Source organism: Micromys minutus (assembly GCF_963924665.1).
Source record: "Micromys minutus genome assembly, chromosome: 20".
Classification (NCBI taxonomy): domain Eukaryota; kingdom Metazoa; phylum Chordata; class Mammalia; order Rodentia; family Muridae; genus Micromys; species Micromys minutus.
In genome coordinates, this window is record NC_137955.1 from 9798744 (window position 1) to 9825838 (window position 27095).

The 27095-nt window shown below is 41.7% G+C and overlaps 1 protein-coding gene across 1 annotated transcript; it reads left to right on the top strand.

The window, feature by feature from the left end:
• Window positions 1-795: 795 nt before the first annotated feature.
• On the top strand, window positions 796-26665 carry ELOVL7 (ELOVL fatty acid elongase 7; the record flags this gene model as incomplete). Its single annotated transcript, XM_080933705.1, has 7 exons — window positions 796-919; window positions 10989-11179; window positions 14088-14168; window positions 15266-15322; window positions 17503-17608; window positions 23545-23681; window positions 26456-26665. The coding sequence occupies exons 1-7, from the start codon at window positions 856-858 to the stop codon at window positions 26663-26665; spliced, it is 846 nt and encodes a 281-aa protein (XP_080789831.1). The 5' UTR covers window positions 796-855.
• Between the last annotated feature and the right edge of the window lie 430 nt (window positions 26666-27095).

The following is a 27095-nucleotide window of genomic DNA, read 5'->3' on the forward strand; positions in this document are numbered from 1 at the left end:
TGCTGTTGGAATCCCGAGAGACCACTAAAATTTAAAAATGTAGGGGATTAGAGAATGGCTCAGTGGTTGAGAGTGTACTGCTTTTGCAGAAGCCTGAGTTTGGTTGCCAGCACTCATGTCAAGTAGCTCACAGCTGCCTGTAACTCCAGCTGCAAGGGATTCCACACCTCTTGCTTCCACAGGCACTCATACTTTGCCTGTAACTCTAGCTGCAAGGGATTCCACACCACTGGCTTCTACAGGCACTCATACTTTGCCTGTAACTCTAGCTGCAAGGGATTCAACACCACTGGCTTCCACGGGCACTCATACATATATTACACATACATATTCTCACTCACACTATGATTAAAAATAATAAAATAAATATTTTCAGAAGCTCACACAAAGAAGACTTTATTGGGCATGAAGTTAGTTCCAAGGCCTGGATTTCTGAAATTCTGGGTATCTTCTCCACCTTCTGAACCTTCCCTTCAGCCTTGCCATGGTGATCCAGCCTGCTCTTGACCTGCGTTTTCTCCATAAAAGGGGGATGTTCCTATAAGAGTTTCTAGAATCATTCCTTCCTTTTGTCTCATGTACATCAAACACCACCCTTCTTCAGTGATGTTATCAGCATCTGCAGAAGAATGGAAGATCTCAAGTGTTTGTGACTGTGTCAGCATTTGCCATGGCTCACTAATGGACTTTCCCTGCAGCAAGAGTGCGCTGCCCTGCCAGTTCCTATTAAAGTTTTAGCATTTTAAATATTGTATTACTAAAAGCTTATTTTTATTTGCATTTATAGATCTTAAGCTCATTTCTGCACTGTTTTACTGAAGAATCCATTAAAAGAGCCAGGGAATCTTGTAGAAAATGGCGTTCAGTGATCTTACATCGAGGACTGTGCGTTTTTATGATAATTGGATCAAAGATGCTGGTAAGTATCTTTTTTATATCAAATTCCTACATTAATGGGATTTATCTGTAACAAAATAAGAGCCTTGACAACTTCATACTCCTTTATTACAAGCTAACCAAAGGCAATGGCCAGGGTTTTATTACAGCTAGATCTCTCTCTCTATATATATATATGTTTTTGATGATGTTTATAATAATAAAAACACTCATATATCCACGGGAGGGAATTGGATGATATGTAATAGCACATCTCACCACAGTAACTTTTAAAAATGGTTTTGGAAGCATGGCACCCTAATTCTCTAGAGCGGAATCACAACAAAAGTTCTGTCCATGGTGATTCCAAAATAAAAGAACTGCCCTTGTCCCTGCCCCTGCATCTGCCCTTATTCCTGTCCTGCCACTGCCCCCAGAGGTGATGCAAACAGAGCAGGGAGTAGTAAAAATGTTTCAGAACATGAAGTCACCTGAGTTCAGAGTAAGCAAACGGGAGCCATGAAGCATTATATGTGTTTGTTCTGTGGAGAGCCAGGCCACTTGCAGGCGGCGGTGGGTCCGCTGTGGGTGGTTGAGGTCAGGGTCTTGCACCTGTGTCTGCTAAGTATGTGTTGTACAAGACAGATGCACCCAGTCTCATGAGTAAATTTTCTTTACTTGTCTGTCAGTGAGTTTTCAAACCCCAGCCAATGTGCCATTGTTTTAGAAACAATGTAACTCTTAAAAACAAAACTAAGGTAGAAAAGTTTTTAAAATAGAAAAGGACCCAGAATGCCTAAGAACTTAGATAGATCTGAGATAGCACCCAACCTGATATCCCATTTTAGAGCTGAAGACACTAAAACCCAGAGACCTGACTTTGCCAAGGTTGATAAAGTTGGGAAAAAAGTTGATAAAGAAGAAGAAAAAGAAAAGCAAAAGCAACTCAAGAATCAGTGTTTTCTAGTTAGGATTAGTGCTCTGTCATTTCATTATTTTGTAGTTATTAAGATACAGCCCATCACTACTAAAATCACTTTGGAGTGACTCACTCACTGACCAGAAACCATGAGTTCATTAAGTCACACCTCTCACATATGAGCGAAGACACTGTTTCACGGGCAGCATCTGTCTGCCCAAGCTGCAAAAGGGCAATGATAATCTCTGAAGGTCTTCCAATAGTTTCATCCCTCAAAAATGCCAAGGACAACTAAGATTTTCCTCTGTTAGGGCAAATAGAGTAGCTATTTCCCTGGTTTCTTACCTTTCCCCTGAAAGTTTCAACTAACTTGGTTCAGAAAATATACCAGTTTCTTTAGAGGTTATCTTTCTCTGATGATTTATAGTGATTGTTACAAATTCCATATTTAATGTAAAATTTCATCTTCCAGTTGTATTTCAAAGGAGAGGTGTATATTGCCCACCAAGTTCTCAGTATTTGAACTTAGAAGCCAACTAGATTAAGGTAAAATTTAATACAATTATTGTGTGTAGATATGTGCCACAGTTTATATCTGGAAGTCAGAAGACAACATTGTCAAGTTCCATTTTTCTGGTTTCTAGGGATGGTAAACGGGCCATTAGGCTTGCATAGAAGCACTTTTACCCACTGAACCATCTCCACAGTCCTGGGAACAATTTTTTTTTTTAGAATGGAGTTATTTGAAAAGCAGACTCTTTGCAATCCAAACCTTTACTATTTGGTATCCTCAATGAAAGAATGCAGGTAATCCTTAAATCAAGGGCCAAGTAGACTCCGACGGCATCGACTAGTCATATGGTCCTAGAAAGAGAAAATATTTTAATTCAAACTATGTGAAAAAAGCTGCCTCTACCTTTATCTATGCATCAAGACTTTATTTTTTGTACCAAAAAAGTACTTAAATCAAAACAACAACAACAACAAACAAACAAACACCTAAGTGATACTAGTTGGGAAAAGGGGTAGCAAAGCACAGGTCTCTCGGGCATTTAAAGATAAGGTCTGAGAAGCCCCAAGGGGCGCTGTGCAAAAAGAACAGGCAGTAAGAGCTTGGAGAGAGGCACTGAGAAGGTAAACCCGTCACACTTCTGAATTCTATACTTACGTGAAGTCTTGAGGTTTGAGGTCATGGGATAGGGGAAGAGAAGAGCCACATTCAGCTTGTCACTATCCTAGACTAACTGGGTGACCTTGAGCAAACTCCTTTCCTTCGTAAATAAACTGAAAGTCAGAATAGCACCTGTGGGCCAAGATGTGTGAAAGAGCTCTGTTACCTGGGAAGTGTCCCGTCACAGATACATCCAGAGATTGTTACAGTTTATGTTAGATACTTTGTAAAGTAACATATCACTTGAGTTTCACCTTTTTTCTTCCACCTTCCCCCCCCCCCCCCTTGTCAAGGTCTAGCAGAGTTAAAAGGATCTGTATTAAGATTTACAGCTTGTAAAACCGCTGCCAGGGACATCAAGAGAGGTTTCCCTTGTGTTTATTTAGTGTGGTATTGATCTCAGGGAGGCATTAGTTTTGTTTCTCGTACCCTGGGAAGAGCCGAATGCATGATCAAGAGCCAAGTATTTCAAGTGTATTCTTGGCTTTGGAACTAATCCTGTGTGGCCTTGGGAAATCTTACTGCCACTAGTTTTCTGATAGTTGGAGATGTAGTTATTTTATATGGAAAATTCCATGGCCACAAAACTTTTAGATGGCTTAATATGAAGGTAGAAGAGAGTTTATTACAATTCTTTGATTATGGGATGCTTCATTTTAAAATGGTACTGTGACAGCGCTTTTTTTTTTTTTCTGAGAAACATAACGATTTAATAGATGAAATAAATACTCCAGTACATGCAGGGTAAAAACTTGACATTGGGGGAAAAAAATCACTCTATAGTGTAATTTAAAAAATAAAACACACACTCACAGTAGCTTTCCCCCCACTTGCAAATCATTTGGCCAAGTCATACTCTTTTCACACCATGTATACTCTAATTCAACAAAAATAACGACATATAAAAAGGTAGCTACATCCATGTCTAAAGGAGTGAAAATGAGGTAACCTTTCATTTAATTAAAAAGAAGAAAGAAACGAACCCATGACCTCTTTCCTGCCCAATTGGTAAATGAGTTGAGGGGCTGGAGTGTGTCGGGGTTATCCTGCAGCCAGCACACTACTTCTGGTGACAGTGCTTTGAGCTGAGGAAAAATGCAAATGTTTTTATCATTCAAAAGCAGTCCTTGACACTTCTGAAAAAAGAGGAGGAAGGATTGCAGTCCCAAAGGGGACAGGAACTCCAGAGGAAGACCAACAGAGTCAACTAGAGGGAGCATCTAGCCTTGCAGAGATTTGAAGTGCCAGGGTTAGGGGGGAGGTTCCCCTCAGAGAAGAAGAGGAGGGGGTATGGGGGAAAGATTATAGGAGGGGGTGACAGGGAGAGGGGCAGTGAGCAGGGTGTGAAGTGAAAAAGTAAAAAAGAAATAAATTAATTAAAAGCAAAAAAAAAAAAAAAGCAGCTCTTTGCATGTTTGGATGGTAGTGCTCACTTTTAGATAGTGTGAGCTTGCTTTGCAAGAGGATAGAGGATGGGTAGGCCTGCTGCCTCCATGACCTCTTAGTATATCAGAAAGTACACAAAGAACGGGTTTCCCTTCCGGCTTCTTCATTCTGGTGGTTCTCAGAATTGTATAGTGTGTAGTCTTTGATGTAGTGTGTGATGCCGAAGAACCCTGTCTTGTAAGCCGCTGATGGAAGAGCTCCTTAGCAATCTATACACCCTCACTGTACACCCACTGCTCCCTGGTGAACTCTCAGGAAAGAATTATTAAGCTTACGGTAAATCAACACTTTGGTGGCCTCTGGGGTGGAACCAACCACACAGCCCGCTTTCCTGTCCTCTGCTCCCTTCCCGGCTCTTCACATGACACTTAAATCCTCTCTGAGGCCAAGTACATGATACACAGGACTGTCCATCTCCTTAGCCTTTTGTTTCTGGGAAAAACAGAGGCCACTTCCTCCTGACTGAATCCCTGGACTGAGTCAGATTCACCTTCAATGCTGTGGTGCCCTCTCTACTACCTCCATGTTACACCAGCCCCGACGGATCCACAGGTGAATCCGAAGAGCCCAGGCTTCAGGAGGAAGTGGACCAATGGCCTTTTCAGAAAGGTGGAAAGAAGCTGGAGTCAGAGACAATAGCCAGAGCCCTGAACATCCTGCTAAGGCTATGGATTTTATTTGTTCAGTGAGGGAGAGCTCATTTAACAAGAGAATAATCTAAGCAGATCCCTACTTTTAGAAGGTGAGTTTGGCAACTGTATGGAAGGCAAAGGGCAGTTTGGATTGAGAGGCAAGGAAAGATCGTCACAGAGCCTACTGAGGAACACTGCAGCCTTGCATGTGGCTAAAGAGAACTTGATCATGCCCCAGAATCCTGACTTTTCCATTTGAATGGCTCATCATGGTCACCTGAATAGCTTTTTAAAAAGATTACCTGCTTACAAATTAAAGTTGTATCTGGGCATGTGGTATACAGTGATATTGTAACAGCTGTATACATTGTGGAATGATTAATGAGCTGGTTAACATCCCCACTTTATAAAATCAGCTATGGGGCCGGAGAGATGGCTCAGCAGTTAAGAGCACTGACCGCTCTTCCTGATGAGTTCAGTTCCCAGCAACCACATGATGACTCACAACCATCTGTAATGGGCTCTGTTGCCCTCTTCTGGTATGTCGGAAAATAGCTACAGTGTACTCATATACATAAAATAAATAAATAAATCTTTTAAAAGAACAAAAAAGAATTTCAACTACATAGTATACTATTATTGTTGTTGTTAATAGACATATATTTATTATGATTATTATATGACTATATACAGTGCTATTATTAGGCCATGTTCCTGTAATAGATCTCAAAAAAATTATCCTAAGTTAAAAATTGTAGCCATTAACTAACATATCTCTCTCCAGATGCTTAGCCCCTTTATTTCACATATAATACTATGTGTTGCTTTCTGAGTCTGGCTTATCTCAATTGTTGTTACAATGTTGCTATCCTGTGAATCAAGAGGATGCAGAGGGAATGGTCTTCTTTGGGGAGACCAAATGATCCCCACTTCCATTACACTGCTCTCTTTATTCATCTGATGACTAAGCACTGAACAGATTCCACACCTTGGCTATTGTGGGTAATACTCCGGGAGCCGCACATGGTTTCCTGAAATGAGATTTCTAAACTTACAATGACAATTCTTTTAGGTTTTTAATGGGGTTTCTGTGTGGTTTTTCTTAGTGGCTGGACTGACTTAGAGTCTCATCCTGAGCACGGAAACATCCTATTCCTCCACATCCTCAGCATCACTCATTACCTTTAGTTTGATGATGCAGCCCTATAAGTGGGAGGTGATTGGTTGAAAATTCTGGTATCGATTTGTAATTTTTTGGTAACTAGCAATACTGAGTATTTATTCTTGTGTCTCTTCCTTTGATAAATCAACTCTTGGCCAATTTTTTATGGCTGATTTTGAAAAGCTTATGTTCCTAGTACCTACTCCTTAGGATTTTGGTTGAGTTGTATCAAGGTCTTGCTTTTGTTATTAGACTTTTAAATGCTACAGAGATGATTCTGCTATGATCAGATTGGAATCTGCCGTAATGACAATAGCAGGCTTATTGGGAGGTTCAAGCTCTTTGCAAACTCCTAACCTGGTCCTCTATGAAATACTTGTTTTATGCCCAATTCATAGATGAGGAAACCAAATAGAGTGTGGTTAAGCCAATTACCTAAGGCTGCATAAAAGGCCAGAGGAGGGACAGGCTCACCATGATGGCTGGCTGGCTTTACAATATTGCTGGAATAGAGCTTATAGGCTGGTACTAAAAAGCAGTCTAGAAGACAGCTCAGTGTGTAAACTGTGTGCTGTAACACCATGCAGACCCGGTTTCAGTCCCCACGTGAAAATTCTAGAAGGGTGGCTCATGCCTAGACTCCCAGCTTTTCAAAGCAGAGACAGGGGAATGATGCCTCCTGCCTACTGACTAATCAGCCTAGCCAAGTCCCTAGAAAACAAAACAAAATGAACAAACAACCAAAAACAAGCAGACCACTCTTGATGAATAACCCCAAGGTGACCTCTAGCCTCCTCACAGGCACACACCAATGGATGTTCCTTTCTTTGTACGCACAAACATAGGCTATGTTTTGCTGTTCCTGTTATTTTGTTATCTCTTTTTGAAAATAATTTGGAATGAAACAAGCTTTTTTCCCAGAGCGACTTTTTATTTGTAGGACTCAAAAGTCATATATACACAGGATTTTAAGACAAGGTGTGTGCTGAGAAAGTTGAATCACAGGAAGAAACGATTTATTTGGACGTGATTTTCTTGGTCTTCCTGAGCTAGCCTGGTATGCTTTTCTTGGCTTGTTTTCTTTCTCTTGCTAACAAGGGAGGAACAGAAGGGTGACGTCACTCGATTTTTCTTCCCCCACCAAGTCAGTGAAAGAAGAAAACAAAAGATGGCTGTGATGGAGACATTTACTGACACTTAAAGCATCTGAGCTCCAAAGCTGTGTTTGGAATGAGTAACAGCAGGCCCTTCGTGTCACCCGTGAAGGGGCCACCAGAAGCCACCATGCTCCGTCACTGCAGCCCTCTACGCTCTTCCTTTCCTTCTGACTGCATTAGCCTCTATTTTATTAGGAATGAAACCCAGACATATTAATAACACAATGAAAGGCTAGACATTGGCTGTATGACATTCATGTATTATGACTTATGTTGATCAGCAGGGGAAGGAATTCATTTAAGGATGGTCAGTTCTAACTCTGAGCCTTAATTCTCAGTCCTGTGATAAGCTTTATTTACTGAGACTGCCTTTGTGCTGTTAGACCCTCAGTGTGATCGCCAGTGGGGACCAGAAATCCTGGCATAGGAAACTCTTGTTGTAAGGCTAGAGAAGGAACAACTGAAACAGAAAAGACTGTAGTTAAATATGCCCCGGAAACCGATTTAAGGACCTTTCTAGGTTCAAAAGTGACAAGTTATGAGAACAAGCTTTAGAGCTTTGCACCTTAAAAAAGACGTATTTATTTGACTTTTCTGTGTATGGCTGTCATGACCTAAGGAAGTGGAGTTATAGATGCCTGTGACCTGGGAATTAAAACCCTGCTCCTCTGGAAGAGCAGCCAGTGCTCTTAATCCCTGAGGCATCTTTCCAGCCCTAGAGTCTCGAGTTTTCAGAGTTGGCCAGAAAACTTTTGTTGATGTTCTCTTTTGTGCATGACTTTTACTAAAATTGTACTTGCCGAAAGCATCTCTTAAAGGTACTGTGCTCTTCTGACCACATTCCATGCCAGGTCGCTCCTGAACGTCTCTTCCTTGACTTCAGGCCATCTTACTTTTGTGGTTTTGCTCCAGGTTCACTGTGCTTTCCTCCTCAGCCTTCCTCATGGCTCTCTCGTCTCTCCTGAGACTCTGAGGTCCTTGGCACTCAGACCTTAGCACTTACTGTACATTTATCTACTTCTCATAAACCCACTGCATGGCTTTTATAGTCACCACGTACACCATGGTGTCCCCAAGCCTCCATTTCTGGCTTGGATCTCACTTCGAATTCCAGATCTATACATCCAGCCACCTGAGACAGATCTATACATCCAGCCTCCCAGGACAGTGCCTACGTGGATGTTTCCAGGCACTGAAGTGCGTGTCTTTGACAAGCTTGCTCCCCATTATAAATGATATACTTGTTCCCAGTATAAATGATGTCATAGTCTTACAAGTAACAACCTCTAAATGTTTTTTTTTACTTCTGCTTGTGTTTTATTTTCCATATTTCACCATCTATTTTATATTTTCTCCCTTACTACATTTCAAAAACAGTCTGCCCTATTTATGTGCTATTGCTGTCAAAGTCTAAAAGTTTAATTTATAAATGTACTGTGGAAATCAGATGTATTTCTAAGCTGTTCCCAGAGAACATCACTTCTAGGAGTTGTATATTATATAGAGAGAATTTTACATATACTACACACATTCTCACATGTGTGTGTGTGAGCACATGCACACACACACCTCTCCAGAGTTCCATGAGCAAATGAGCTTGGAGGATGCTACACACCAGCTACACACCAGTACTCCCGTCATATCTATCCATGCTATCACAGAGTACCAGAGACCATGCAGCAAGCATCCTATTTTTCTCCAAATTCCAGCATCTTCTCATCACTTTGGGCGTGTCTGTACCTACTTGAATAGTTGTGTAGAGTTGTAGTTGTGTAGATAGGTGTGTGCTAATGTAGACATAAGAACAAACTCAAGTCCTAAACATTTGGCATCAGTATTTAAGTTGACTGCTTTTCTCCTTAGTGCACTTTGCCTATTCGAGACAATGGCACCTGTTGGCATTTATGAGTAAGGCTCACTGGACGACAGAGTAATCAGTTTTACTAATGGAAGCCCTTGATGTCGTCTGTTAATGTCACATGTCCAGCACTGAAGGAGAAGTGGAGTGAGCCAGCAGTCTGGGAGCTTTGTTGGAAACCGACTTTCTTGTTAGTGGCTTGGAGGAATAGGGATGCATGCTCCAGATCCTTTACTACTCATGAAGGGGAGCTGAGTCAGATGCTCCTGCAAGCTGCCCATAGCTGTATTTTTCCATTCCACTCTGGGATCTTGAGGTCACTCGGTCCAATTACACCCCAAGTGCTTAAAATTATAGAATGAGTCGCAGTTTGTTTTTAATTGCAATTTTTAAATGCCATAATCCCATTAGTCTGGAGGCAGCAGGAACTGGATGAACTCACGTTTATGTGGTTGCAAAGGCATTACCTATTTTATTTGGTTCAAAATATCATACTTGCTGGCCCACACTTTAGATACAGTCTAGATAGTTAGATATTGCTGTGGTCACTTTCAGTTTTGTAGTATCTGAGCAACTGTGCCAGTTTTCTTAGGGAAGGAGGAAAATGAGTAAGTAGCAGATGTAAACCATTTTTAAACATGAAAGAATGTCTGAATGGGAAAAAATATTTTGAGATGGGGTTTTATTTATCCCAGGCTGACCTTGAACTCCTGATCCCTTGCCTTCTCCTCCCAAGTGCTGTCATTACAGCATGCACTACCATGCCCAGGTAAGATGGACAATTTCTGATTATTGATTGTCTTAGTTAGGGGTTTACTGCTGTGAACAGACACCATGACCAAGGCAAGTCTTCTAAATAAAAACATTTAATTGAGCCTGGCTTACAAGTTCAGAGGTTCAGTCCAGTATCAAGGCAGGAACATGGGAGCATCCAGGAAGGCATGGTACAAGAGAAGCTGAGAGTTCTACATCCTCATCTGAAGGAAACCAGGAACATACTGGGCATCCTCAGGCAGCTAGGAGGAGTGTCTCCAAGCCCACTCCCAGAGTGACACACTTCCTTCAACAAGGCCACACCTTCTAATAGTGCCACTCCCTGGGCCAAGCATATGCAAACCATCACATCGATAATGATCATAGCTGCCTTTTCTTCCAGATCTGCTTATACCTACTACTTAGCACTTGGAAAAATTATGTATCTGAGGCCAGGGTGTCATTGTATGCTTTGTGTCATTATGTGACAGAAAGATAGCAAAAGAGCTCCCGGGGTCCTTTTTATGACACTAACTCTATTCTTGAGAAGCTCTTGGGTCTACCACATTTGATGCTAGGATTTCAACACATGGACGTTATTTATTTTGTTTTATGATTTTTTGAGACTGGCTGGTGTGTATTTGTGGATGATTTTGAACTTCTGGTTCATCCACCTCCTCTTGCCGAGTGCTGGGATTCCTGGTGTGTGGTACCACAGGCTTAACACGTGCATTCGAAGAGGGTGCAGCACTCAGTCTGTGACACAGTTCCTCCAGAATGGCTTCTCCAGAGGCTCCCCTTCAAGTTCTGTTGACTAATTTCTCTTAGCCTTTGCGACTTAAAGGTGATGACAGCCCCGTTGTTTTTAGCTCAGGGGATGCTCACTGTTCCTAGGGGTTTCTCCTATCACCCCTCCTTAAGATGCTTGTGGTCTTTGCAGTGGTGCAGTCTACGTGGGATGAAGGTTACTTCCCGTTTGTCTCTGGGCTAAGTGGTTGTGTTGTCTTTCCTTAGATCCAAGAGTTGAAGACTGGCTCCTCATGTCCTCGCCTCTGCCACAAACCATCATCCTGGGGCTCTATGTCTATTTTGTCACATCTCTGGGACCAAAGCTCATGGAGAACCGGAAGCCCTTTGAACTCAAGAAAGCGATGATAACGTACAATTTTTTCATAGTACTGTTTTCTGTGTATATGTGTTATGAGGCAAGTGTCTTCAGTATTCCTAATGGGAAAAGTTTGCCTTTGTCTTCCGTTACCTGTTCATATGTTTTTGTTATGACTGTCGAGTACCCCTGTTTAGAAAATGGAGGAACTTAGAAACTAAGCAGTTGTTTACCACAACAAACCAAACCAAACCACCAAAACTGTTATGTGTAGATGAAATAAATCTGAGGGGCTCAGGACAGTTTCTGTCACGGAAAGGTGAGGGGAAAGAAGAAAACATTTATCTCAGAGGTTTGCACATGGTCAGCATTGGTTTTGAGGAAACTTGTATGCAGAGAAAGGAATGAATGACCTCGGAGGAGTGACAGCGGGTAAGCAGAGGCCTGGGCCTGGAATGCACTGGACTCCAGAGCTGGGTGCTGACTTGTCTGTTTAGATTTTACAGGCTTTGAGGCCAAAAAGGGCATAGACTTATTCCAAGTCGTAAGTGGTAAAGCTCTGTCCCTTGTTATAAGATAAATAGGAACCTTCCAGAACGAAGCATTGTACACCTACTCTCTGTCCCCCTGCTCGTCACATGTCCCAGCTGCCTCGAATACCTGGGTCTCTAGGGATTTGCTGCATTTCCAGCCTCGGCTGGCTTCCTCCTGTCGGTTTTCTCTCTAGCGTACTGTGTGTTTGTCATACTGGGGGTCCGCAAAGAGTCCTGGTGGCTTCGCTGGTCGCTGTGACACCCACCTCCTTCCTGCTACAGATTATGTAACTCTAGATTCCCTCTGCTGCTGGTCACTTCTTTGTTTCTAGTAGTGACCCACAGGTCTCTGCTTTTTGTTCTTTCTAGACTAACAGGCTCCTTGCATGTTCTGAGGTGGGGGGGGGGGGGGGGAGAGAGAGAGAGAGAGAGAGAGAGAGAGAGAGAGAGAGAGAGAGAGAGGAGAGAGAGGATAGACATATGAGAGAGGTTAAGTTGCTTAGAAGCCAGGAGCCCAGGCTCCCTCCATAGCTTTTTATCCCTAGGCCTCAGTTCTCTTATCCTGTAATGACAGGATTGAGCCAGTTTTCCCCTTGGGTCCCATTGTGTTCTAGATTTCTCAGGTTCTGTCTCTGACAGTTGTCATTGTTTGTGTTGACCCCAACTTAGATTTCTTAGGCTTGAGAAGAATCCAGTAGTATCCAGTTAGTTTTAGTTCCTGCTTTGTGAATGACAGCACAGAAGAAGGCTTTAAAAAAATATCTGAATCACAGAGTTCCTATCTTTGCTAATACGTGAGTTATAGTTTCAGGGTATAATCTCCTCTGAACATGAACCACGAACTTTTTCCTTACTTAAAGATAAAACTGTAGTAACCTCTGTGAATCATTGGCATGTTCTTAAACTCAACAGTCGGCTAACGCTAGGTCCACTCTGTTTGAACAAAGACTTAATAACTAGGACATTATAAACACAGGCACAGTTTATGATGTGGAGCAGGCTTTTGTCAGGGGTTCAGAGTAAATGACTCTGCCAGGCATGTTGGCCAAATATAGGACCAAGAAGAAAGAGAACCAGGCCATAGTGAAGAATTCACCTGTCTTCTTGTGACTGAGTATGCTAGGAACATGGCACAAGTCAGACCCTAATGAAGAGTGGGTGAGACCCACAGAGGGTCATGACACACAATTTGTCTCGTTTAGTATAGGTCTTTTTGTGTGTCAGGGTAAGGTGGTCAATTAGTCATGTACTTTAAGTAAATAGTTCCAGAGCTTATGTTCTATTATACTGCAGTGTAGGAGTGAGAACAGGGATAGCGGTACATTTTAAAAACCATCTCTTGTTCTTTCCCATATTAAAATATCATTTTGGCTGATGATGGTGGAGACCTGTTATCGTATCCTTTAGGAGTCTGAGACAATAGAGTCGTGAGTATGAGGTCAGCCTGGGCTACATAGCAAAACCCAGTCTCAAAAAAGTCAGCATACAAAAGCCCAGATTAAGCCTTTAACTGTGTGTGCTTATATTTGAAAGTTATCATTTTAGTGAAATAGTGACGAAACTAAATATAATTGGTTCAGAAGCCCAAAGTGGCATAAACCTTATAGTGAGAGAGATGTTCCAAGCCAGATGTTGGCAGTTGCCCAGAGGAAAAGTGACACTTGGCAAAGAAGAGAATGTTATTCTTCCCCAGGTCAGCCCAATCATATGTATTAATTAAAATCAAGAACTTGTCTTTCATTTGTAGCTACTGTTTTAAAATGTCTTCCCACCGTCAAATCACTAAAAGAATGTCACTATGGTCTTTGAATTAGAAATCAGACTTACCAACAATAGGCTTTTATTTTCAACACCCGTAGAAGGTCATTTGGTGGGTGTGTTGGAATGACAATCTGCCAGATTATACCCCAGTTAGTAACAAGAGCACTGTCTTCCCTGATTTGTCTTGTGAATTTAAAATACAGCTAGTATCAGACCAGTGTATGGCCTGCCTTTCTGTTAAAGGCAGAGAGGGTGTTGGAGCCAAGCACTGCCACTTCATGGGTACTTGCCAGCCATGGGTAGGAAAAACACAGTGCCCACAGTTACTCTGTTGTGTAACACTTATCAACTAATTGGGAAGATCTGAAATGTTCAGAAAATCCAGACTCAGAACCAGGTACTGAGAGTACATGAATACACCTACATAGTAGACAGAGGCAGTGTTTGTTAACTAAGCAGAATACACCTTGGGTTTTGTCCTTCGCTATGGTAAAGGAATCCTCCCAAGAAATGGACAAGTTAGTTGGAATACAGCTCCTATAAATGGTGTGTGCATTTGTGGCTTCGAGAATACCTGATGCCAAGCTTCCCCCAAGTGTGTTTGGTTTGTCCTGGTTCTCGCTGACTCGTCCCCTGCACTGCCTGCTTACTCAACTGGTCATGCACCACGGTGCAGTCCAGACCGCCTCTTTAACATCCGTGTTTTTCTTCCAGTTTGTGATGTCTGGCTGGGGTACAGGCTATTCCTTTCGATGTGACATTGTGGACTATTCTCAGTCACCAAGAGCCTTGAGGGTAAGTTTCTGTTTGGAAAAAAGAAGATGCTTTGGACTCTGCAGTATTGGATATGAATTCAGAATGAACAAATGACTCAATAATCAGTTTATATGAACTGGGAGAAAAAAAAACTATAATTATAAGAAATAATTTTTTTAAGCTAGGTATATAAGGTGATACTTAGTGCTGTTTAAGTTTCTTGGGTTTCAAAACTTACCTGATTTCTAAAAGATGCAAAATAGAATTTTCATAAGATTTAGTAATTCCACTTCTGGCTATATCCCTAAAGGCTTTGACGCCCAGGACTTCAAGATATATCTGTATACTCACAGTCACAACACCATCAGTTATGATGGTCAAAATGTAGAAGCAACCAAACTGTCCATGGATGGTAAATGGCTAAACAAAATCACACACACACACACACACACACACACACACACACACCAACTAGAACATTGTTCAGCCTATAAAAGATGCACCTTATATGAATCTTGAGGAATTGTGCTAAGTAATATATTCCAGTCACAGAAGGACAAACACTACATGATTCAGCTTATATATGGTACCCCATGATTCAGCTTATATATAGTACCCAAGTCATCACATACATAGAACAGAGGTAGATGGATGGTTGGCTGGAAGAAGGAAATGAGTATAGATTTTCCCTTTTTCAAGATGGAGGAGTTCTGTGAATGGATATGTAATGGTTGTAGAAGGATTTGAACAAATCAAAGCCACAAAACTATTCCTCAAAAAAAGCGGGTAGAATGGTAAATTTTGTTATGTGGAGTTTTTTTGTTGGTGGTGATTATTTTTGCTTTGTTTTGAGACAGTGTTTCTCAGTGTAATAGCCCTAGCTGCCTGGACTTACTTTGTAGACCAAGCTGACTTCAAACTCACAGAGATCTGCCTGCCTCTGCCTCCCCAGTGATAAGATTAAAGGCATGTGCTACCATGACTGGCCTTTGTGTGTGTGTGTGTGTGTGTGTGTGTGTGTGTGTGTGTGTGTGTGTGTTTGTTACGTGTTTTTAAAACCAGTTTTTAAAAAAGTAAATGTTTCCTTTATATAAAATATTGGATAAATAAATTCTTATCTGTGTATATCTCCACAGATGGCACACACCTGCTGGCTTTATTACTTCTCCAAATTTATCGAGCTGTTAGACACTGTGAGTATGTAATACAGCTCACACATTTGATGTCTCATGGAAGCAATGTGCGGCTGTCGCATTCCTTTGCTTATCTCTCCTCCCCAGCTGCCATCCCTTTGCCTCTAATTGCCTGTGCTCTTAGCAAATGTACTTTCTAGCATTTCGCAACCTCTCCCGATGACGACAAACACCTAGGTAACTGCTACTTACCCCACAGATCTGTGAGCCTTCATGTAGATGATGACGGCTCTTTATGAGGCAGTTCTCACAGCGAAGAGCAGGCACTGTGTTTATCTTGGGTGCGTTGCATCTAAACACAGCGTCAACTGTACCCTCGTGAGACACACTTAAACACATCACAGTTCATAAGCTCATAGCGAAAGGTGATGTTGTCCGAGGGCCGTCAGTAATTTGGGGAACGCAAACAGCATCTCAGCTGCTGTTCTGAAGCCTATGTTTACTGGGCCCTTGTTCTCTCTGCTTTGCATCCTGGGCAGGGTCAGCTGGGCCCTCTGAAAGCCAAAAGCCAAGTGCCTTAGTTTCCTGCTGGCAAAGCTGCGTTGGTTTTTCTGATAAGTGCGTCTGGACACACAGCACCACACTGCTGGAAATATTAACACACTTCACTCTTAGTTCACTAATCACATAATGTTAGGTGGAGAAGGGGCCTGGGAAGGTTTAGAACCCAGGGCTTCTGAATTTTCAGCATGCATTAAAAATCACCCAGAGAAATCCCTGCATTCAGAAGGTTGAGGTGGGCCACACGTTTAAACCCAACGTCAGCTGCAAAACAATATCATGTCTTTAAAGGGAAAGAAAATGGGAAAATAAACAAAGAAAAGAACAAAACAAGGAGTCCTTGTTAAACCACAGATGAAGCTTGAACTTCCTTGGTTCTCAACTTTCCTAACGCTGTGACCCTTTAATACAGTTCTTCAAGTTGTGGTGACCCCAACCATAACATAGCATTATTTTACTGTCAGTTTTCCACTGATATGAATCGTAATGCAAATATCTGTATTTTCTGATGGTCTTAGGCAACCCCCAAATGGGTCGAGAACCACTTTGCTCCTGCTTTGGATTCAGTAGTTCCCTTATGGAGCGGAGCGAAGGAATTCCTTTGTACAATGACGTGCTGTAGGAACAAAAAACGGTCCCCACGGTCCCCACGGTCCCCACTTCTTGAGACTTGATGGCTGATGGTCTGGAGTAGAGACCACACTTGGGTGTTTTAAGACTGTTCATGTTGTAACAGGCAGCCAGGTTTGGGAGCCATTGCTTTAGCTCAGAGCCCTTACTGGGATGACCTAAGCTGAGTGGCTTACCCAGAGGCAGGCTGCAGTAAGAGTAGGACCCCTGTTGTAAGTTTACAGCCCTGCTGCTATACCAGACTGCAGTCTTCCCTGTGGATAAGCAAATGTGTGTGGCTTCATCAGCTCTGCTTTGCATAGTCTCAGTAGCAACTTCCAAAAGGAAATTGTTTTCTGCCCTGTGTCCTACCTGAGTTTCCCCGGACACAGTAATGAATTTGAAAGTCTAACCCCCCAATCCTGCCCCCCCCCCCACACTGTGAACTTTTCTGTTAGCACAAATCCCCAACCCCCAACTCTGCTCTAGTGTAGCAGCAAGCTCCCACTGGGCATGCGCAATCGCGATGGTACTTCTGCAGCTCTGCTTTCTTGTCTACCGTATTTTTCAGTATTTTTCAGGAGTTTCATCATTTGCTATTCCTTGGTAATTCATTCTTTTCTTTTTTCCAAGTGCGCTTTAAGTTTGCCTGATCTCATCCGAATTGGGAGGATGTGTTGGAGAGCAGTGTAGCATGAAATAATTTCAGTCCTGGGAATTACGAACTTCTCGCTGCCACATAATTCAAAATTTATTGAGTTTTTAAAAGAATATTGCTATTTTTTTAATCAATAGCATTTCTTTCAAGAAATTTTGGCCAAAGTTTTCATTATGTGTGTTTGATTTTTTTTTTTAACCTGCATGAAATGTCTCATTGGTTCTCTCATGATTACATATCATACATATTTCATGCCTTTGAGCTGTGTTTTGGAGCACCAGCTCCTCTTAGCAGCCCTTAAAGCAGCTGCTGGGAGCAAATTGTGAAAATGTTTGGTTTTTGGTGCTATTTTTGTAACAATAAATTATTGCATGGTTTTCACGAACTTGATTTTTTTTTTCAACTATTTCAGATCTTTTTTGTTCTGCGTAAGAAAAATAGCCAAGTAACTTTCCTTCATGTCTTTCATCATACGATCATGCCGTGGACCTGGTGGTTTGGAGTCAAGTTTGCTGCAGGTAGGAAAGGAGAGCCAGGGTCATGTGGTCTATAAATGATGACATTTCCATGTGCTACAAATACAAATTCTGCTCTCAGATGTAATTATGAGAAATTTTTCAAATCAAAGATCCACTAAACTCCTGATTTTGAAATTATCACGTGAAACACACGAGCGTAGGACTCTTTTTTTTTTTAAAAAAAAAAAAAGACTTATTTATTTTATGCATGTGAGCACACTGTTGCTGTCATCAGACACAACAGAAGACATCAGATCCCATTACAGATGGTTGTGAGCCACCATGTGGTTGCTAGGAATTGAACTCAGGACCTCTGGAAGAGCAGTCAGTGCTCTTAACCGCTGAGCCATCTCTCCAGCCCCACAGGACTCTTAATTAGATGCCCCACTCCAGCTTTTCTGACATGAAGACTTCTGAGCAAGACCTTCTCTACATATTCTTTAGTTTTGTTTAGTTTATTGTTTCTCTGTAGAGAATTCTATTGCATGCTTTCAATTAAATAGGTAATAAACAATTGAAGTCTCTAAAGCCTTGGATTCCTAGATCATCTACTTAAATGGCATTCCTAGTTGGTTCACAGGAAATTAGAATGTTATCTCCAGGTCTATTTTATCTGCCTTCACATTCCCACTGCCTGACACACCCTGCCAGGCTACTAGAGGCCAGTTGCTTAATGAAGAAGAGATTTCTGCGTAACTTAACTTATGGTTTTGGAGGCCAAAGGTTCAAGGTTGGGCAGTGCCATCTACTTGACCTCTGGGTAGGACTGGCAGTGTAATATGGTGTCATAGCAGAAGCAGGGAGGGGGTAAGAAAGGAGAAAGCAAAGGAACAGAGAAAGCAAATGGAGGAAAACAAGAGACCCACAGGAAAGTCCCCACTTAATCACCCTTACTAGGCTCCACCTCTTAAGGGGCCCACTACCCACTATCTAAGATGTGGTACACAGTATCACAGCAACTTTAAAGGTGAGTTGGATCACAATTACTCAACTTCCCAAAGGAGTGTGCCAAAGGAGATGACATTTCATTCTTAGTTTTTTTGTTTTTTTGTTTTTTTCAGGACAGAGATAGTTTTAATCAAAAGCTTGGCCACAGGTTGTTGTTTCATTTGGTTTTCTATTTTTGAACACCCAGAATTAGAAGCAGGCAGTAATTTCATTCATTCATGAGGTTCTAAGTAAACAAAGCCTTTGAGTGTGTGTTTCTAGGTTAGCAAACTGCTGCAGGGATTATTTATTCTACTTTACTGTTGCCAAGTCATACATTTAACCTTTATTGTTTTAACTGAGTTTCTTATTGTTTGTTTTCTTTCAAATGCATACCAGTCTCCTAAGTGAAAATGTGCTAAGGTTTTACTTGTATTGATGAAAAAAAAATAAAAAGGAAAATGTTTGAACACACACCAGTAGGATGACTGTGATTTCTGTGTGTTTAAAAGCAGGGAGAGAAAATGCTGCTGAGAAGCCACAGTGCAGTCTTTCCAACTAAGCACTGTGACTGCTAATTACCAGACAAAAATGACTACTTTGCTATTTATGAGGCTAGGAAAGGTGCTCGCAGACACTTTCGTTTCCATCTGCTTCTTCTCTAGCACCAGAATATAGTTGGGCTTCTATACGTGTGGGCTTCTATTCTGCATCCAAGGATTCAACGAAGCATAGATCAAAACCAAAAAGGGAAAACTGCCCCGGTACTAAGTCTTGTACCAATATTTTCCCTGTGCTTGTTCCCTAAGCAACATAGTACGAGCCACTTCTGTTACAGGCACACATTTCACGGTATAAACGTGCGGGGTATATGCACAAGTGATGTGCATTCGGTTGACCATTTTCTGTAAGGAGCTTCAAATATCCGCAGGTGGTCTAGACCTGGCCATCGCCAGGGAGTTTGAAACCTCTGTTCCATGCTGTTCCTTGGAAGGACAGATCGGAAGGCAGTGCGCCAAAATATACACAGATGACTTGAAGACGCCGAAGCCACTGTGTTTGCCTCGGCTTCTTGGCTCTTCTCAGTGGCCTCTCATCTTTCTTTATTAAGTGTGTAGTGATTTCACTTTTGGAAACATACATTTTGTTCAAGGAATAGAATGACACGGTTTCTCCATCTTTGTTTGAATCCACTGATGGTCTAGCTTCCATTTCAAAACAAAAAAATGATGTTAAGGAGGGCAGATTCAAAGAAGAATTTACCTCAGGTTTGAAATGTCCCATGTCTGTGGATATTGAATATTTTATCATAGTGGTTTTCACCCAATACTTTAATCCCTATTCCCTTACCAAAAAAAAAAAAAAAAAAAAAAAAAACCATGGTCAAGGTAAGAAAAGAATGGTTTGTGTCTCTGGTGAGTTCTGTGAGCCAGCAGGCCTGCTTTGTCTTAAGCGTGGGATTCTTCTCAACACACCTACATCTCTTGCACTGCATTTTCAACAGCAGGCCCAGGAACAGGAATTGTTTTCAGAAGTGTGGTTTGGCAAGGGCTAAGTTCCTAGAACAGGCATGTCTGTTTCATCCAATCTTTGCAAATGCTAGAGCCCAGATCATCTCTATTTAGTTCCCTCCTTCTGGGGTAATAAGAGCAACAGAGCTTTTCCTTTGAATAAGAGAAGAATATTTTCATGTTAGGTTTTTCTATTAATTATGTAAATGCCCCCTTTGAGAAATGTAGAGAATTGTCATTAATTACCCAGCTGAGTCTTTTCTCCAAACCAAAAGAATATATCAAACGATGATATTTGAGGGAAGTAATTGTAACTCGTCTTGAGATGCTTTCTTTTCAGTCTTATTCTTATACAGAAAGCAATGCTTCATTTGAAAGGCCTTCCAAAGAGTAAAGTATAAAGCATTACTGATTAAAATGGGGTTGTTTTCCAAACAAACTCACTACAGGAAGATGTCAAAAAGCAATTGGTAGAGAAAACAAGCAAGCTAATTTCATTTGGCAGCTTCTTTTGCTCAGCAACCCTTCAACATAGCCCTCTTAGCCATGTTAAGCCCTGTACAGGATCCTCGGGTGAGTACATTGAGAACAGTGGTCCTCAGCCTTCCCAATGCTGTGACCTTATACAGCTCCTCATGTTGTGGTGGAATTATTTTCATAAATAAATCAAAACATTATTTTTGTTGCCACCTTGTAACTACTTTTGCTCCTGTGACCATTACTAAGTCATAATGTACGTGACATGCAGGGTGGTCTTAGGCAACCCCTGTAAAAGGGTTGGCCAACAAGATACATGCAGATACATGCAGGCATCCCTTACCCTTCTAGGAACCAGCCTGATTCTTGAGCTATTATAGGAATAAGCAGCTACTTTTAGTTTTAGTTGCCCTAAAAGGATGTCCTCTACCTTATAATTTATTCAGATTTCTTGGGGGGGGGATGGGAAGAATAATCCAAGTATAAATAATAAAAGCTGAAAGTAGTAACATGCTTCGTTAATAGTGTTGCTTCTGAAATTTGTAATAATTAAGGAATTAACTGCAATTTGATTAAAGTCTATGAAGCCGAGGATAGCACAAGACTTTGGCCGAGTAGGACCTAATTATTTAAAGCGTGTTCTTTGACGGGAATACTTTAGCAATTACAATATCTAGAAACATTCTGAATTACCACAATTATGAATACTTATTTTAAAATAATGGCTCAGTTGGCAAAGTCGCTTGCCTCCAAGGCCAAGCCTGATGACCCAAGTTAGATTCCCAGAAACCACAGGGTAGTAAAAGAGAAAGAGCTGCTGACAGTTGTCTTCTGACCTCCACATGTGGGCTGGGGCACACTTGCACACCCATGCACATACATACACACCCGTGCACATACATGCACACCCATGCACACAATGCACATATATGCACGCACATGCACACACATGCACACACATGCACACACATACACAGTTCCTCACCCCACAAGTGAATTTACATAAAGTAATCCATCCTGCTTTGAGCCTGTTTTAGGTTATTTCCCAAATTAAAGTGTTCCAGCATTAAGGAAATGGGTTGGTTTTTGTTGTTGTTGTTTGTTTGTTTCAATCCAGTCATTACCCTCTTCTCGGGGTTCACCCTTCCACAGTTCCTCATTCCATTTCTCCTGCTCTAGGTCTCCAAAAGGATGTCCCCACCCCTACCCATCACCTGTCCCGGCCAGGCCTCCCCACTCCCTGGGGCCTCAAGTCTCTCAAGGGTTAGGGGCATCTTCTCTCACTGAGGCCAGACCAGGCGGTCCTCCTCTGCTGTATATGTGTCAAGAGCCTGGGACCAGCTAGTTTAGGCTGCCTGGTTGGTGGCTCAGTGTCTGAGAGATCTCAGGGGTCCAGGTTAGTTGAGACTGCTGGTCTTTGCATAGGGCCATCCTCCTCCTCAGCTTCTTCTAGCTTTCCCCCCCAACCACAGAGGTCCATAATGTCAGTCCACTGGTTGGGTGTAAGTATCTAGGACTGTCTCAGTCAGCTGCTTATTGGGCCCCTCGGAGGATCATCATGCTAGGCTCCTGTCTGTAAGCACACCATAGCATCAGTAATAGTGTCAGGCCTTGGAGCCTCCCCTTGAGATGGATCCTAAGTTGGGCTAATCTCTAGACCTCCTTTCCCTCAGTCTCTTCTCCATTTTTGTTCCTGCAGTTTTTTTGGACAGGAACAATTCTGGGTCAGAGTTTTTGACTGTGGGATGGTAACCCCATCCCTCACTTGATGCCCCGTCTTTCTACTGGGGGTGGGATCTACAAGTCCCCTCTCCCCAATGTAAGGCATTTCATCTAAGGTCCCTCTCTTTGAGTCCTGGGAGTCTCTCACTTAAATCCCAGGTCAGCCTTACCTTGTACCATGCAGATGTCTCTAGGCTGAGCATCTCAGGACAGAAACCCTTCCACCAAGAACTGTTGCAGCTGAAGGCAACTGAAATGTCCTTTTCTCACCTTCTCCAGTCTTGTGCTTCTCCTCCTAATTAACAATGCGAATGAACAGAGTAAACCTAATCAAATGGAAGCAGATGATGAAAGGATGGCTTAATATTCAATAACTATTTATTTTGAAATCACAGTAATTGATGATAGCAGACTTAGCATAGCTTCCTAATGACTTCTGGTGCTTTCTCTGACAGAAGGTTTGCAGCATTAAAAATATTGAAAGCGCAGGATTGAGAGTGTGGAAGAGAAATTTGATTCCACACAGTGATTATGTTGCTTGGCTCACGAGAGCACAAATTGGAAGCAACCCAGCTATCTCCCAACAAGAGAATGGATAAATATTGATACATTCATATGGCATAACGCTGAACAATAGGAAAAAGACAAATTATTAGTGCATACACCAACATGCAAGAAACTCAAAGACATTGTGTTGTACACAAAGGAAGCAGGAATAAGAGAGTCCATGCCACGAGGTCCCATCTCTGTGAAAACTATTAACAGGCAAAATTAAGAGCTGATGATAGAACTTGGCTAAAGGTCACCTTGGAGGGACGTTTCCGTGTAGCAGTATGAGGAGACTTCGGTGGTGTCGAGTATTCCTTATCTTGATTTTGGTGGTGGTCATGGAAATCAGGAGGTTTTAAGCATGTGAAACATCTTAATTTATACATTTAAGATTATCGTAGCTTGTTCACCTTATAGATGTTAACCTGGACTGAAAATCCATTTTTATTGTTAGGAAGAAAGGTAGCCTATTTAAGAGATTGATCTAGTTTGTTTAGACTCGAGTCACAATTGCGTTTTAAAGTTGAAACATAACAAATGACATGCTAATTTATTTTGTAAGATTTCGGTTTTGCATTTTGCTAAATGTTTTACTGAACTCCTAGTTAGTGGGCTGTTTCACTGTATTGATATTTCTACGTTTTCTTCTTCCTTCTAAAATGAGAGAAAGGATGATGCCAAAATCTTAAGACAAGTATGTGTAGTTTTAAGAGATAATGGGCGGTTTTACAATAACTTCTTTTCTCTCAGGTGGCTTGGGAACATTCCATGCCTTTTTAAATACAGCCGTGCATGTGGTCATGTATTCCTACTATGGACTGTGCGCCTTGGGACCAGCCTACCAGAAGTATTTATGGTGGAAAAAATATTTGACATCTCTGCAGCTTGTGAGTAGCTGATTTTCTTTAAATATGCAACGAAACTCTAATCACAATCACATGTTTGTTTTTCTGTGAGTTAGGAGTCTAGAAGACAATAGAATGCCTGTGCTCTGAAAGGGATGCTTTTTTTATTTTTTATTTTTTTTTTGATGTTTGAATGTTGTGTTGGCTGAAAATTAAATAGATTTGGTAGCTCAGATTCTCAAATGATTAAGCCAGCATCTTCATCTTTACAATGATCTGAGACACATTTACCAAAAAAAAAAAAAATTGTTTTTAATCAAAATGATGTCAAAGTTGTATGGTCATAAATAAAAATAGTACTCAAATACAAGTTAGAAATCCCACATTCAGAATCAACACTGAAGGACCGTCACATAACAGGAAGTGAGGGCACTTCTGTGTGCTTACCTGCTTAGTCCTAACTTTGGTCAGTTTGTCTTTCTCCTCCCAAAGAGTAGTGAGGGGACTGCAGGTATGACACAGTGGGAGACAGGTGGGTCATCCAGAGTAGATGGTCCCCCCAAGTCAGCAGTGCTTGAAGGACTGTGAGGCATTGAGTTTCAGCCAAATAATAGCCCCTAAGAATCCATTCTAAAAATATGTGGCATGTAATTTTCTTACTGAGTGAGAGGTGACCTATTGTAGTTTTAGCCTCTATTAGAGTAATTCTGTGATCTTTATATTTCCTGAGTTGAAGTATATTGTAATTGGTTGCCAGTGACATCAAGGAGAAAAATGGGACTAAGGCATAGCTAGTGTGCTAGGGACTCATCAAGTAACACTGCATGTAGCCATAAGCGGCTCTCCCAGATGGAAGGCTGGTGCCTTGGCCCCCAGGGTTAGATCCGAGGAGCTCCTGCCAGTGAGCTGATGCATCTACAATTGGCAACAGTCCCAATGACCAACCGAGAGGAAGCCGTGAAATGAACACTTTCATTCACATGTTTGTTTCCTTACTTTGGAATACTGTGATGTCACGGCTTTTAGTCTCCAGTGCTGCTTCCTTTAAAGTGTTTTTCTTGTTGTGCAGTAATATGTGTTTGTTGCAGAGAAATTAAAATACCGGAGGAAGGAAAATCAACTGGGCTGAGGTGTGGCTAGTGTGAGAGAGTTTCCTTAGTTCCGAGTACCATATAAATGGAAAATCAACCAATCAATTTTAGCAAACCCATCTCTCTGAGTAATAGCTATTCTTTTTGTTTTTGCTCAGCTTCCCCCTTATGTGCATGTATGTGTTTTACTGGCTTCATATTACTGCATGTGTGACCTTATTATATTAGATTATTTTTTTCTAACAAATGTTGTGACACTTTTTAAATGAAGCAAGCCAGGTATACTTGTGCACACCAGCAGATCCAGCCCTTAGGAAGCAGAGGCAGGAGAATCAGGAGTTCAAGGTCACGTTTGACTACATAGCAAGAATGAAGCCAGCCAGTACTACATACAACTTCGTTTCAGAAGACAAAAGAATTTCAATAAAGTGGAAAAATGTATACATTAAAAACAAAGACATCTGTTTGCTATTTTTCTCAAGCACCCATGTGTGCAGAGGGCTCTGCTTCACCTTTCCAAGGTTTCATTATTCTCTCACAAAATGAAGAGAGTCGGTGTAGCTGCTGGACAGGGCAGCCATGAGGGTTTATTAGGATATTGTGGTGAAGGTTGGCACTAATAGTACTCATATCACAAGAGATGCTGTAAAAGATCCAACCATACTTAGTTAGCTCGTCGAATCTATTTCCTTATAAAGATTTTTCTAAAAGTTCCCCAGGGCATAACTGTCTTCCAAAGGCATAAACAAGTAGGAAGTGGGAGGGGCAGCGAGATGGCTCGGTGGGTGAGGGTGTTTCCCACCAAACCTGATGACTTGTGTTTGACCCTTGAGACACACACACAGTAAAGGGACAGAACAACCCAGCCTGCAGAGACATGCAGTGGCTGGTGTCCGACATGCTGTGGCTGCTGTCTAACGTCATTTTACAAAACAAGCAACAAAGAAAGATACCCAAGAATGTCTAGATGCTAACACAGAAAGTCTCCTTATTGTGAGCATGTAGACTTCCACAGCGACAGAGACTTTGAGCATTCTTGGGAAACCGACCAATGTCCTCCTTCTCTTATGCCTTCTTGGACAGCTGGGCCTTCTTTCCCTGTGCTTTCCTTGTCTTAGAGGTGAAAACCCACTGTATTGCCCAGCTGATCTCAAATCACAATTTCCCACCTCAGCCTTTCAGGCAGCTGAGCTAACAGCTGTGTCTCATCGGGTCCAACTCCTTCCCAGGGCGGTTTGGATCTACGGTGACGAAGGACTCAGAGCAGTTCTAAGGACATGCTTTGGCTCCATCAAAACTAGAAAGGCTCCAGTCTGGATGGTAGAGTCTTCTAAAACTTAAAATATGTCTCTGAAACTAGAATGTTGGAAACCAGGATTTCCCTGGAAAATTAGGTCACAGTGTAGTGATCGCCAGCACACTTCATCGGAACCAAGGACTACAGTCCTTGAGATGCGCCACCCCAAAAATACAACCAATTAAATAAACAGCTGCTGTGTTAGATGCCCGAGAAGGATGCATGTTGCCACATAGATAACATTTAAGTAGGATCTGCTGGATTTGTACAGTGTCACTACTAAATATTGGTTCCAAACCCCCATCTAAATCTGACACCATACCTAGCCTATTCTCACTCCTAGCGAGAACATATAGAAAGTTATGGCTGAAGAACTCATCAATGCATTTTAGTCTTTTCATAGCTAATTTTTTTTTCTCATCTTCCAGATCCAGTTTGTTCTTGTCACTATCCACATAGGCCAGATCTTTTTCATGGAAGACTGCAAGTACCAGTACCCAGTTTTCCTGTACATCATCATGAGTTACGGATGCATCTTCCTGCTGCTCTTTCTCCACTTTTGGTACCGTGCTTACACCAAGGGTCAGAGGTTGCCCAAAACTGTAGAAAATGGGAATTGCAAAAGCAAGAGCCACTAAAACACAGACAGAGCCTGGATTTACAATGGAGACTGATATCTTGCCTTCCTTGACAATCAAGACATACTTGCCTATGCAGTGCATTTTGTATATTTTTCAAAACCAAGAGCTTGTATTTTTATGATAAGTTATTTGGGTTTCTGATCTCTGAGAGTTTAAAGCTCCCAGGTAAGTTTTCTCAGTGGAAGAGCCTGGAATAGCCAGGAGGTTTCCTTTTGCCTTTCAAGCCAATCAGAGGTCTTAATTGATCTTGCTACAGCGAGAGGAGGGAATGAAGTAATGTAGTGCTCTTCTAGGAACTCCAGAAATGATGAAAAATACTAGCTATTTTGAACATGGACAGAGCTCCACCGAGTACGATAGATTCCTCCTGCCTGATGTTGAAACCCCTGATGCTGGGTTCTGTCCATCACTCATTCCTCCTTCTCAG